The 16005-nt window shown below is 40.3% G+C and overlaps 1 protein-coding gene across 2 annotated transcripts in view; it reads left to right on the forward strand.

Moving 5' to 3' along the window:
- LOC147008934 (plexin-A2-like) overlaps positions 1–16005 on the forward strand; it is a 297247-nt gene that overhangs the window by 197852 nt on the left and 83390 nt on the right. For both annotated transcript variants that reach the window (XM_085864308.1, XM_085864309.1), the window contains 3 exons: positions 506–740; positions 871–1013; positions 2005–2273. In XM_085864308.1, the coding sequence (XP_085720434.1) occupies positions 506–740; positions 871–1013; positions 2005–2273 (647 nt within the window). The remainder of the gene's footprint in view (positions 1–505; positions 741–870; positions 1014–2004; positions 2274–16005) is intronic.

Here is a 16005-nt window from a genome sequence, read left to right on the forward strand (position 1 = left end):
ATATAATAAAGAGCTTAGTTGTGGAATGATATTTGTATGTCAGAGTTTTGCAACATTCCCTTCATTTTTGGCTTTTCTAAGTCAACCATAGGTCATGTTCTATGCAAATAGAAAACAGTGGGTACTGTTGGCCTTCTTCTCAATAATCTTTTTGAGTTATAGTTTTTATTATTATTATTGCTGGAAAAACTACACATTCTAAAATGAATGCCTGAAGAACCTCAAACATGGAATAATAATCTAATCACGTTATATCTCAGGCGATCTGGAACGTGGTGTTTGATACTGTGTCTCAGTTGTGTTTTCTCCCAAGGCTGACCAACACCCGATCAGAACTTGAACTTTGGCAAATGAGCATGCACAATTAATAATTACTGTTCAAAGAAAATATTTTCATAGTTATCTTTTACACATAAATGTGCAAACATGAGTCATTGTTATTATGAGCAAAAAATACTGCACTGTTATTTAAATTTGTGAACCCTGGATGATCTGTGGTTTTCAGGTGCATGTGGGTGACCTGCGCTTTTATCCTGGCACAGTTCACATCCTGTCGGAGAGTCTACTCAGCCTTACTGCCATAGTTGGCATTGCAGTTGGCGGTGGCTTGCTGTTATTTGTCATTGTTGTGGTTCTCATAGCTTACAAGCAAAAGTCAAAGGAAAGTGACCAGACACTGCGGCGCCTACAGATGCAGATGGACAACCTTGAGTCACGTGTTGCTCTGGAATGCAAGGAAGGTTGGTTGATGTTATTTAGAAGTGAAATGAAACATGTTAATCTCATAATATTTGTTAAAATGTGTCATTTAATAGTGTTGTACATTTGTGTCAATGGAATATGTATAATGTATGTAATGTGTGCTGACAGCTTTTGCGGAGCTCCAGACTGATATTAATGAACTAACAAGTGATCTTGATGGGGCTGGAATCCCGTTCTTGGACTATCGCACATATGCCATGAGAGTCCTTTTTCCGGGCATTGAAGAGCATCCAGTACTCAAGGAACTTGAGGTGTGAGATCTTTTCCATCTCTTCATCCCCTCTCCCTTATCACGGCCCAGATATATAATATCATCCCGGTGTTTCACAGGCAGGGCGATGCATCGATGTGTGTACCGTCCCTCGAATGGGCATTCAACTGGGCATCCAAGTCTGCCAGCATTAGTTGGTGGACGTTAAAGATCCCACAGTGTCCTTCATGAAGAGTCGGCGAGTTATTGCCGGCAGCCTGAACAAACTCCAAATTTCTGCTTCAACCTACAGGGGGCTTTGCATCACCATGACCCTGCAATAATTGATGCAAACTCACAGCCAGGTGCTGTATCGGAATGAATAAACCATCATACAGCACGAATGTGCCAGAAACAGCATCGGTGAAAATTGTTCTTCTGCTGTTAATTTCCTTTCATGATATGTTTTTTAAATGGAGGAGGGATTGAGAAAATATATTTCATATTTCCTTGAAAATACAACATTTTGTTACCTTCTGATATTAATTAATTTACTATATTATCATATCTGCAAAAGTTATCATGATATCTTAGTTATCATGCAAAAGGGTAAAGTAGATGTGTCATCATAAGGGGTATGGTGTCTTGAGAGCACTCATATGAAAGACCACCTGTTCTGAGAGTCTTCCTTAGGCTTGGCACTGGAGCACGATAAGAGAGAAATATTCAAGAAATTAAAAACACTAACTCTACCTGGAAGGTGTTCAAAGCTTTTCTTGAAAACTCTAAGCAGACCCTTAGGTTTTAAAGCTACATTGAGGAACATCTGAAAGAACCCTCCTCGTGGCCTTGCACCCTCCACACTGCCCTCCTCCCTCCCCTAAAAAAAACCAATCAAATATGATGCAAACAATGGTATGTTTTTTTTCAAGCAACATGTGAAAATGAGGGTAAATGGTTTAGTTTTTCACACCTCCCTGTTGTATTTAAGAACACCTCGCTCAGACGTTTACAACAATTGAAAAGTGCACACTACTCTCTCATGTCCACAGGTTCCTGGGAATCGACAGGAGAGCGTGGAGAAAGGTCTAAAGCAGTTTGGGACATTACTCAACAACAAAGTGTTCCTGCTGGCATTCATCCGCACCCTGGAAGCTCAGCGAAGCTTCTCGATGCGTGACCGCGGGAATGTTGCTTCACTCATCATGACAGCACTCCAAGGCAAAATGGAGTTTGCTACTGATGTTCTCAAGCAATTGCTCTCTGACCTAATTGAAAAAAACATTGAAAGCAAGAATCATCCCAAGCTGTTGCTGCGACGGTGAGAAGCACATTTTCTTATGGAAGGCATTTTATAAGAGTCAGGGTCTTGCAGCCACATACAGACATTACGTAGATGCAAATTTTATATATATATACATATATATATATATATATATATATATATATATATATATATATATGTGTGTGTGTGTGTGTGTGTGTGTGTGTGTGTGTGTATATATATATATATATATATATATATATATATATATATATATATATATATATATATATATATGATTGTGTGTATATATATATATATATATATATATATATATATATATATATATATATATATATATATATACACACACACATATACTAGCAGGGATACCCATGCTTGGCACAGGAATCCCGTGGATGACGGCGGGTCTGAAGGAGTATATATCACAGTTAATTGTAAAATTGTAGAGGCTGCCACACATACACTGACACACACACACACACACACACACACACACACACACACACACACACACACACACACACACACACACACACACACACACACTGACACACACACATGGACACACACACACACACACACACACACACACACACACACTCACGCATACACATGGACACGCACACATACATACACTGACGCACACACAAACACACACACACACACATACACACACATACACACACACACTTTTCATAGTGTGGATACAATATTCGCAACATAGAAATCAAACCCGATCGTGTTTATACACCGCACAGCATTTAATAGCGAACATAGTGAGCTTCATACTCAACGCGTGCACATGAGAGAATAGTAAACAACAACAACAACAACAACACAATACCCTAGCAATTTGGAATCCGTGTCGTCGGCTTTGACCCTTTTGCTTCCGGTTTTTGTCATGGGGAATGATGCGTCCCTGGAGATAAAGGCATCGTCAGAGACATGAAAGATCCAAATATCAGACATGGTGTATATTTTCTCTTCTGATTTTAATAAAGATAACTCCAGAGATGCCAACTTTTGGAAATCAGAATTAGGGAGGATTTTCAACCGACACCAAATAATGTGCGCGAAGCGCACATCTCGAGCGCGGAGCGCTCGACCCTTGCGGCGGGGTCCAGGGCCCGCCTTAGGGCCCTGGAAGCTCTGGGGTTCTAGATGCTCTCTAGTGCCCTCTGAGCCCTATTTTGGAGCATTTAACATGTTAAGAATTCCCACTTTTTGAACAAAAAAAGGGGAAAATTGTGCACTTTTTAATGTTACATGTATGTTAATATTAGTAAGTTAGGGGACAATCAAAGATTAACAAAAAGCACAAAAGAAGCAATATTTTTCTTCCCTTACTGGCTGGTCTTCCCTTACTGGTACTACTGCTGCTTGCTTTTTCCATGGCAGCTTTGCTGAGTGACAGCTGTGTGGCTCTTTTTGCCCTTCTGATTATGTCTTTGCTGTATTCTCTCTGGTAGCAAGGGGTGTTATGAGCTAGTTTTTCAATTAAGAGAGCTTCCAGGGTTTTGACACTCAAATTGGGACGAAATTCAGTATGATTCTTCCGTACAAGACTGAGTGCCCGCTCACATGATGCGTTCGAATGAGGAATGACCAAGATTCCCTTCATCACTTTGCTCAAATTAGGATACTTCTTGGCACCAGTGCAGGGATCTGTGAGCTGTGAAATCCGATGCCACTGCTCATCCACTCTCACTGTCTCAGTAGCAATTGTAGCTATGGAGGCGTCTGCCTGGTAGTGAGCGAATTCACTCTCAAGACTGTCTATGTCACTATCACCGCCACTGAACAGACAGGGGAATTTCTTGATGAAAAACTCCACACAGTCAAACCCCACTTCTTGGTGTAGCTTAACATCCAGCACCTGAGCATGCTTGGCTAATTCATCATCTAGCGGCCAGGTTTTGAAGATGTAATTGCAGGCTTTCACATAATATGAGCGAACTGCACTGAAGAAACCTTGGATGTCTGACTCACTCAGAGTGAAGGTGGATTTCTTGAGACTCCTTTGTTCCCTTATATACAGTTTGGCATCGTTCCCAATCATGAGGTCCTCATCATTCTTCTGATGATTTCTGTCAGAGAAGGGTACATTTACCAGAGCAACCGATGACACCGATGGTTTCAAAAACCACACGAAGATATCTTTCAGAAGACCATTCAATTCTCCGTGCAGGAGATGAATACAGGGTTCGTCTCTTTGGAGCAGAAGATTCCCCTTCTCAAAAAGCTTGTTAGCATATCGAAGGAAGAAACAATAGAGTTTTGTTTGTGGAGACAAGAACATCCTGTTGACACGTTTTTCTCTAGATTCCTGCACAGTGTTTGAGGAAGATGCGCTTTTAGTTGTAGAACTCGTAGTACACTTAGCCGCAGGGCGATCACACTTGCGTTTACTGCCAGCAGAAGAGGTCAGACTCGTAGTACCAGATCCAATTTTACGTTTGAGGAGAGAGCTTGAGGTAGGTGCAGCCAAGGAAGAAGACCTCTGATTCGAAGGTTTTGCTGAGCTTCTATCAAGTGATTTGGCAAAAGCAGAACTTAACTTGGGTCCTTCTTTGCCTGTAGATGGGACTATCACAGTCTTTCTCGACTCTGAAGGAATCTACTTTGTAGATGAACGTGATGAAGGGCCGGTGATGCTACCTGCTCTCAGCATTGGTTTTGGTGCTGTCCCTGCTGTCTTCTTCGCAGCAGATACTGCAGTGGTAGTGGTGAATGCTGCTCCACGAGTGCTTGATCCTGCAGTGCCAGTACTGGCAGTAGATACAGTGCCGTCCTTCTTGCTCGTTGTTAGAGTCTTGGCTACAGTTGGTTGCATTTTTCTTCGTACTTCTTCTTTGAAGAAGAGGCGAAGTGGCTCCCACTGTTCAATCAGCCTGTCTAGGCACTGACCAAGGGACAGCCACCTTGTTGTGACATGCTTCAGAATCTTGTGTCGGGGCATCACAGAGTTCTTGCAGTGCTTTCACTCCTTTGACGCGTTTACTACTTTTGTCCAAGTAGTAGTAAATATCGATGAGAAAGTCATCTAATTCAATGGGTAAGGCCTGAGCCGCCTTCTTGGCCGTATTGTGCATCATATGGCAAGGGCATCCCATGATGTTGCACTCTGGATTTTGTTTGTGGATATAAGCAGCGACTCCTTTGTGCTTGCCCACCATGACAGAGGCATTATCAGCATAAAAGGAAACGCAATTTCCCCACGGAATTTTCCTGTCACTGAACTCATGATCAAGCAGTTTGAAAATGTTTTCTCCAGTGGAATCTTGTTTGCACGCAGGCAAACTTAGCAAACCTTGCTTCACAATCCCAGCACTGTTGTCATAGTACGAAATCAGGACAGGATATAGCTGGGCCTCACCACTGTCATTGCTACCGTCTGTAGCTTGGCTAAATGGAGCTAGTCTAGCAATATCGGCAATAGATGAAGCAGTAACATTTGACAACTCACCAATTACACTGGTCAACAACAAATTTGTTGTCTGCATTTTTTAAGCTGATTTAGGACGAATCTGATGCGCTGAATCCAAAACTCACATTAGTTTTGTTCAATCAGGTCAAGTTTTTGAGATATGGCCACATGTCGTTTTTTACATTTTTGTTCACATGTACGCATGTGTGGAGCATTTTAGAAGAAGTTGGTGGGGGTAAAATGTCATGTCAAATAATTGTTTTAATTGGAAATAATTATTTTAATGACAAGAAGTATTCAGGTACGATAGTTCTAGGTGATTATGTCGAAAAGGGATCAGTTTGAAGTCATAAAACCTCAAAATCTTCCAAAAATTGGTGAGGCAAAGCATAAAGTTCGTGGATCAAAACTAAAGTTAATGGGGCAGATTTTGTAATAATGTGATACAAAAAAGTTGTATTTCTTGAAATAACGAACTCTGAAGAATGTACAATACCTACATGCGCCAATTTATGACATGCGCTTCTGCTCAAGCTTGGAGTGCCACAGTACGAACCCAAAGATTGGAGACTGTTCATTGACAGCAGCAAGCGATCACTGAAATGTGTTCTGCTACACAACGGCAACCAGTTTGCCTCTGTACCCATCGCTCACTCGACTACACTGAAGGAGAAGTATGAAGTGGTGAAGTACGTGCTGGAGAAAATTGGTTATGATCAGCATAAGTGGTTTATTTGTGTTGACCTGAAGATGGTGAACTTTTTGTTGGGACAACAGTCTGGCTTCACCAAGTACCCATGTTTTCTGTGCATGTGGGATAGTAGGGACCGTGCTCAGCATTACACGAAGAAGGACTGGCCTGTGCGGGAGGAATTGGTGCCATGCAAAGAAAGGAACGTCATCAACGACCCTCTGGTGGACAGAGACAGAATACTCTTCCCACCGCTGCACATCAAGCTCGGCTTAATCAAGCAGTTCACCAAGGCTCTGGACAAAGATGGTGACTGCTTCACTTACTTGTGCCAGGCTTTTCCAGGATTGACCATGGAGAAGTTGAAAGTTGGCATCTTTGATGGTTCTCAGATCCGTCAGCTCATCAGAGATCCAGAGTTCAAAAACTCAATGAATGAAGTGGAACTGGAAGCGTGGAAGACATTTGTTTTGGTAGTGAAGAACTTTCTTGGCAACAATAAGGCCAGAAACTACGCAGAACTTGTCAACAACATGCTGACTGCTTTCAGAAACCTGGGCTGCAACATGAGCATCAAGATGCACTACCTATTTTCACATATGAACCGGTTTCCTGAGAACCTGGGTTCAATGAGTGACGAGCAGGGGGAGAGATTGCATCAGGACATGAAGGAGATGGAGACCAGGTATCAGGGTCGCTGGGACGCAGTCATGATGGCTGACTACTGTTGGAATCTGAAGAGAGACCTCCCTGCCGCTGAACATTCCAGGAGTTCGAAGAAACGGAAGTTCAAGCCCTGAAGTTTGAACAGTGGTGACGCAACATGCAATTTACTTGTACTTACCTTTATCAATGCCCACCATTCAGATGACAGTAATCGATGTTTCTATCATGTAATCAATAAATGTTGTTGGCAAAACATTTTTTTTTCTTAAAAACATGTTTAGGATGATATGTGTTGACAAAAATCAGCTGATAATGCCACAAAAATGTAATTGATTTTGTCACAAGATCTGATTTTTTCAAATCAACTTAGCACAAAAACCTGACCTGATGGAGAGAAACGGATGCCATTTCCTGATTCAGCAGTGCCAGAATACCCTAATTCACTTGTAGAAATCTAGACAACATTCAGAAAGTAAAAAATTGTTGACCAGTGTTCTTTTTTTCTTCTTTGTTCTTGTTCTTTTTTTTTTTTTTTTTTTTTTCTTGCTTTTTGTTCTTGTTTTTTTTTTATTTTATTATTATTATTTTTTTTTTTTGTTCTTGCACATCTTGCACATCTTGCAAGTTTTTGTTCTTGCACATCCATACTTTGAAGCAACTTTTGAATCTGGAAACATCTTTTGAAATTGAGGTCCAGCATGATCTGAGACTGATATGGGCAAGTTATGTTCCACAATAAATCCACTAAAGAGAAGTTCCGCTCGGGTAACATCCTCTTCCTCGCTTGTCCCTTGTTTGGTGAAATAATTCAGAAGTGTACCGGTACTCGTGCTCGAAGATCTCTCCTTTGCAATGTCTGTGTGCCGTTTGCTTCCAACGTGCTTCCGAATATCATCGCGACCTCCGTGCTCAACTGAAATATCAACGCTGCATACTGTACAATACGCATGATGAATTCCTCTTTCAGACTTTCGAATACACGGGTATTGGAGACTGTATTCGGTCTTGTACTTCTGAGACCATTTCTTGGTCTTCGTAAGCTTCTTTTCTGCCATTTCGTAATCAACATCGAGGGCTTGAAGCATCGGTAACTTCGAAGTCGATGTTCCACAGCTGCAGCGCGACTCGTAGAACTCTAGCGGCTGTTAAATTAAACACCGCACGGTGGTCGCGACCGCCGGGCTGGTACGGGGCCCAGCTGCATGCAGTGAGCGTATCGCATGCATATACACTGTGCATACATACCGCATGCACTGTATTGCACACATACCGCATGCACTAAATCTCAGTGCATGATCGCCTAAGCGAGATCCAGACCCAATGTTTCGCTGCTCCTCATTTGAATTTGCATTTTTTTACGTACAATTTGGTAGCAGCGAACGTTATGGAGTTACCACATGCTATACGTAGCAGACGATGCTTTTCATTCAATTCTCATACTAGTACATTCTGATTAGTGAACAGTGCAAAAATATCAAAATTTCGGGAGGATAAGGATAGTGATCGTAAGGGCGGGAGTTTGGGTGAATTTTCGGAAGCCTCCCGATGAAATCGGGAGGGTTGGCATTGCTGTAACTCCCGCATCATCAAGAAAATTATTTAATCGTGATTTACGTTATTTGATCGCTGATCCCGAATCCAGGCCGAAGTGACGTAAAAACGTTATACAGTAACAATAAAAATGGTTTTTATAACCATGGTTATAACAATAATGAACAAAGAAAATGTGTCATAATTTGGAAACCCGGAAGTCATTGTCTTCAATTGACTGTAGTATTAATTTCTCATTCTCCAGCAAATTCTGTTGGTCCCATGTCAATCGGCTGAACTTGAAAAATTAACGTTACGCAATCAGGTGAAGACGTCATAATTCGGAAACCGGGAAGTCGGAAGTCATTGTCTTCAATTGACTGCAGCATTATTTTTTCATTCTATTGCAAATGGCGTTGGCCCCATGTTAATCGGCTGAACTTGAAAAATTAACGTTACAAAATCAGGTGATGACGTCATAATTCGGAAACCGGAAGTTGGAAGTACAATTCTTTTACATGGGACACTTCCGGGTACATGTTCTGTCAGCATGTGAAGTTTGGTGAGGATCAGTCCAGTGCGTTTCGCGTGCATAGGTCACTGACAAACACACACACACAGACAGACACACTTTCAACTTTATATATATAGATATATATTATATATATGTGTATATATATGTGTATATATATATGTGTATATATATATATATATATATATATATATATATATATATATATATATATATATATATATATATATATATATATATATATACAGAATTGCACCATTTCGTGAATAGATTTGACAAGGAAATGATGTGCAGAGAATAAGTTATGTTATATTTAAGGACATACACCAAACTTCTGCAAACCAGCAAATGTTCACTTATTTTGTTCTGTCAACATGAGGTAGATCTGAAAGTCTGATGTTGGCTTAACAGTTAAGTTGGCTGGCTTAAGATTTAGGATTTTGAGTTTGAGCCCTTGTCGGCCACTGAATTACCAGGTGGAGGTCAGCGAAATGAGTACCAGTGTAATGATAATAATAGAAGGCACTGCATCAGCTGCACAGCCGTGCCCCCAGAAAATGATACAACCAGCAGCCACAGATAGGTAGATCCCAAAGGAAAACTAAAATGGATGGGGACAGTGGTTGAGATAGTGCAAAGTGAGATGATGTATGTCATGAATATGTTTCGATTTATAAACGAATACCTCACTATACACTCGGGATACGTTCCTTAAAATAAATAGGAGATGCATTCCTGAAGGATACCAAAAACTATGGTTTCTCCCAAAATAACAATTCTAAAGCATAAATTTGGGCTTATTAATTAATAAATAACAGTTGTGATAACGAGAGAGTTCATAGAACACATTAATCCATGCAGTATTCAAGTTTATAATTCAATTCCAATGAAATAATTATTTTAAAGGTCTTGTTAAAAAAAAAAGTTCCAGAAGTTTAGTGCTGTTCATGCAGTGTCTTATACAAGTACTGCATTTAATATGCCCAAGTACTGCAAAACTGGAGGTTTTTGGACGTGACAGGAATACGATTTGTATCCTCATGTTCAAGTATGTAATTAAGTTGAAATAACACAAAGATTGCGCAAAGGTCATATAAAATAAAAATTTCCAGAAGCTTGCTGTTGACGGAGCGTCTTTTACATCACCTCGTAAAACACGTTGCATTAGTTATTCGTGCTTGTTGTTTGTGTCCTTTATAACATCTGTAAAAACAGTAAGTTTCCTTTTTGGAATGATTTTAGATTTTGTTTCATTGCCAGATTGCCAGATAGGCAGAAAGAGTGAAGATATTATTTCACTCTTGTCTGCATATATGCGATCGAGACGAATTCAGATCGAAAGTACTGTGAAGCTTCAGGTTCGTTTTCTGATTAATTTTCTGATTAATTTTCAAAATATAACATTCCATTTCAATAAGTTGGTCCTCAATCATAAATTGACGTTTTGGATGGACAGAGGGACAGACAGACATGAACCAATTGCTGAATGCAACTTTTGGCTTCACGTGAGTGGGATAGTTAATAAAAGTGTATAAAGTAGAACGAAAATGAACAAGTATGGTCTTGTCCACTCTCAAAGTGTTTCAAAAAATCCCTCACTGCCACGTTATAAAAATCAATTCACCCCCACGTTATTAAAAAACACCTCACTGCCACGTTATTAAAATCACTTCACCACCACGTTATTTAAAGCACCTCACCGAGACGTTATGAAAAACACCTCAACCCCACTTTATGAAAAACACCTCACCGCCACGTCATTAAAAACACCTCACCGCCACGTTATTAAAACACCTCACCACCACGTTATTACAAACACCTCACCGCCATGTTATTAAAACCACCTCACCGCCACGTTATTAAAAACACCTCACCACCACGTTATTAAAAACACCTCAACGCCAAGTTATTAAAAATATCTCACCGCCACGTTATTAAAACCACCTCACTACCACGTTATTAAAAACACCTCAACGCCAAGTTATTAAAAACACCTCACTGCGACATTATTAAAAACACCTCATCGCCACATTATTAAATACACCTCACTGCCACGTTATTAAAACACCTCACCTCCACGTTATTAAAAACTCCTCACTGCCACGTTATTAAAAACACCTCACCGCCATGTTATTAAAACACCTCATCGCCACATTATTAAATACACCTCACTGCCACGTTATTAAAAACACCTCACCACCCCATTATGTAAAACACATCACTGTCATCTATCTATAATTCCTACAGTGTGTGTGTGTGTGTGTGTGTGTGTGTGTGTGTGTGTGTGTGTGTGTGTGTGTGTGTGTGTGTGTGTGTGTGTGTGTGTGTGTGTGTGAGTGAGGCCGCTGTTTCTCGACAACCACTGGTCCGATCTAATTGAAACTTGCCAGGTATATTGTTGCGGACCAGAGAATGTGCGTTTTCAAGGTTTGATATTAATCGGACAAGTGCTTCCCAAGTTATGGCCATTTATTTACCAAACCAATGACAAGACACGTTGTTGCGTGGGCGTGGCCGATGTGAAAGGGAAGCTCAGCTGCGTTCCCCATTACGGGTTACAACGTACGGACTTCCGGAGAGTGATGACTTCGTGTATTCTAATAATTTCTCGATTTCTTATGCGCATTTACAGATAAACACAATGCCGCAAATTATGATCGGTTTCATATGAGACGGTGCATAATTTTCGGTAACATCAGAGTGCTGGTATGCTCCGAACCAGGAAGTAATTTTTTTTCTCTCTTCTCTTCTCTTTTTGTTTTTCCTTGCGATGACATTGCGAAAAGGTAAAATACATTAGCGCTAATTGATTAATTGGCCATTAAAACCTGAATTGCGAATCATCGTAACTGTGATATGCGAACTTCCACGCCACGCACGTACGGGCACGCGAGAGCGAAGAAACGGCCTGTGTGGTTGTTGTTTGTTGCTCGCGGTTTGAATATTTATTTATTATGATTATTATTATTATTATTTTTTTTTTTTTTACGGGCACATACTAGTGTTATTAAAAAGACCTCACCGCGACATTATTAAATACACCTCACCGCGACATTATTAAATACACCTCACTGCCACGTTATTAAAAACACCTCACCACCCCATTATGAAAAACACATCACTGTCATGTTATTAAAAAGACAGTACCGCCATGTAATTAAAAACACCTCACCGCCACATTATTAAATACACCTCACTGCCAAGTTATTAAAAACACCTCACCACCCCATTATGAAAAACACATCACTGTCATGTTATTAAAAACACCTCGCTGCCACGTTATTAAAAACACCTCTCCTCCTCATTATGAAAAACACCTCACCGCCTCATTATTAAAAACACCTCACCACCTCATTATTAAATACACCTCGCCACCACGTTATTAAAAACACCTCACTTCCTCATTATGAAAAACACATCACTGTCACATTATTAAAAACACCTCACTGCCACGTTATTAAATACACCACGCTGCCACATTATTAAATACACCTCGCTTCCACATTATTAAATACACCACGCTGCCACGTTATTAAATACACCACGCTGCCACGTTATTAAAAACACCACGCTCCCACGTTATGAAATACACCACGCTTCCACATTATTAAATACACCGCGCTTCCACATTATTAAATACACCACGCTGCCACGTTATTAAATACACCTCACCACCACATTATTAAATACACCACGCTGCCACGTTATTAAAAACACCTCACCCCCACATTATTAAATACACCACGATTCTACGTTATTAAAAACACCTCACTGCTACATTACTAAATACACCACGCTGCCACATTATTAAATACACCATGCTGCCACGTTATTAAAAACACCTCACCGCCACATTATTAAATACACCACGCTGCCACGTTATTAAAAACACCTCACCGCCACATTATTAAATACACCACGCTGCCACGTGATTAAAAACACCTCACCACTACATTATTAAATACACCACGCTGCCACGTTATTAAAAACACCTCACCGCCACATTATTAAATACACCTCACTGCCACATTATTAAAAACACCTCACCGCCACATTATTAAAAACACCTCACTGCCACGTTATTAAAAACACCTCGCTGCCACGTTATTAAAAACACCTCACCACCCCATTATGAAAAACACATCACTGTCATGTTATTAAAAAGACTGTCACGCCACATTATTAAATACACCTCACTGCCACGTTATTAAAAACACCTCACTGCGACATTATTAAAAACACCTCATCGCCACATTATTAAATACACCTCACTGCCACGTTATTAAAACACCTCACCTCCACGTTATTAAAAACTCCTCACTGCCACGTTATTAAAAACACCTCACCGCCATGTTATTAAAACACCTCATCGCCACATTATTAAATACACCTCACTGCCACGTTATTAAAAACACCTCACCACCCCATTATGTAAAACACATCACTGTCATCTATCTATAATTCCTACAGTGTGTGTGTGTGTGTGTGTGTGTGTGTGTGTGTGTGTGTGTGTGTGTGTGTGTGTGTGTGTGTGTGTGTGTGTGTGTGTGTGTGTGTGTGTGTGTGTGAGACCGCTGTTTCTCGACAACCACTGGTCCGATCTAATTGAAACTTGCCAGGTATATTGTTGCGGACCAGAGAATGTGCGTTTTCAAGGTTTGATATTAATCGGACAAGTGCTTCCCAAGTTATGGCCATTTATTTACCAAACCAATGACAAGACACGTTGTTGCGTGGGCGTGGCCGATGTGAAAGGGAAGCTCAGCTGCGTTCCCCATTACGGGTTACAACGTACGGACTTCCGGAGAGTGATGACTTCGTGTATTCTAATAATTTCTCGATTTCTTATGCGCATTTACAGATAAACACAATGCCGCAAATTATGATCGGTTTCATATGAGACGGTGCATAATTTTCGGTAACATCAGAGTGCTGGTATGCTCCGAACCAGGAAGTAATTTTTTTTCTCTCTTCTCTTCTCTTTTTGTTTTTCCTTGCGATGACATTGCGAAAAGGTAAAATACATTAGCGCTAATTGATTAATTGGCCATTAAAACCTGAATTGCGAATCATCGTAACTGTGATATGCGAACTTCCACGCCACGCACGTACGGGCACGCGAGAGCGAAGAAACGGCCTGTGTGGTTGTTGTTTGTTGCTCGCGGTTTGAATATTTATTTATTATGATTATTATTATTATTATTTTTTTTTTTTTTACGGGCACATACTAGTGTTATTAAAAAGACCTCACCGCGACATTATTAAATACACCTCACCGCGACATTATTAAATACACCTCACTGCCACGTTATTAAAAACACCTCACCACCCCATTATGAAAAACACATCACTGTCATGTTATTAAAAAGACAGTACCGCCATGTAATTAAAAACACCTCACCGCCACATTATTAAATACACCTCACTGCCAAGTTATTAAAAACACCTCACCACCCCATTATGAAAAACACATCACTGTCATGTTATTAAAAACACCTCGCTGCCACGTTATTAAAAACACCTCTCCTCCTCATTATGAAAAACACCTCACCGCCTCATTATTAAAAACACCTCACCCCCTCATTATTAAAAACACCTCACCGCCTCATTATTAAAAACACCTCACCACCTCATTATTAAATACACCTCGCCACCACGTTATTAAAAACACCTCACTTCCTCATTATGAAAAACACATCACTGTCACATTATTAAAAACACCTCACTGCCACGTTATTAAATACACCACGCTGCCACATTATTAAATACACCTCGCTTCCACATTATTAAATACACCACGCTGCCACGTTATTAAATACACCACGCTGCCACGTTATTAAAAACACCACGCTCCCACGTTATGAAATACACCACGCTTCCACATTATTAAATACACCGCGCTTCCACATTATTAAATACACCACGCTGCCACGTTATTAAATACACCTCACCACCACATTATTAAATACACCACGCTGCCACGTTATTAAATACACCACGCTGCCACGTTATTAAAAACACCTCACCCCCACATTATTAAATACACCACGATTCTACGTTATTAAAAACACCTCACTGCTACATTACTAAATACACCACGCTGCCACATTATTAAATACACCATGCTGCCACGTTATTAAAAACACCTCACCGCCACATTATTAAATACACCACGCTGCCACGTTATTAAAAACACCTCACCGCCACATTATTAAATACACCACGCTGCCACGTGATTAAAAACACCTCACCACTACATTATTAAATACACCACGCTGCCACGTTATTAAAAACACCTCACCGCCACATTATTAAATACACCTCACTGCCACATTATTAAAAACACCTCACCGCCACATTATTAAAAACACCTCACTGCCACGTTATTAAAAACACCTCGCTGCCACGTTATTAAAAACACCTCACCACCCCATTATGAAAAACACATCACTGTCATGTTATTAAAAAGACTGTCACGCCACATTATTAAATACACCTCACTGCCACGTTATTAAAAACACCTCACCTCCACATTATTAAAAACACCTCACTTCCACGTTATTAAATACACCTCACCGCTACATTATGAAATACACCTCACCTCCACATTATTAAAAACTCCTCACTGCCACGTTATTAAATACACCTCACCGCCACATTATTAAATACACCTCACTTCCAAGTTATTAAATACACCTCACTGCCACGTTATTAAAAACACATCATTCCCACGTTATTAAAAACACCTCACTGTCACGGTATTAAAAACATCTCACCACCCCATTATGAAAAACACATCACTGTCATGTTATTAAAAAGACCGTTCCGCCACATTATTAAAAACACCTCACCGCCACATTATTAAAAACACCTCACTGCCACGTTATTAAAAACACCTCACCGCCACATTATTAAATAC

The sequence above is a fragment of the Eptatretus burgeri genome, chromosome 18, assembly GCF_056783735.1.
Source record: "Eptatretus burgeri isolate ZD-2024b chromosome 18, Ebu_testis_v1, whole genome shotgun sequence".
Classification (NCBI taxonomy): Eukaryota; Metazoa; Chordata; class Myxini; order Myxiniformes; family Myxinidae; genus Eptatretus; species Eptatretus burgeri.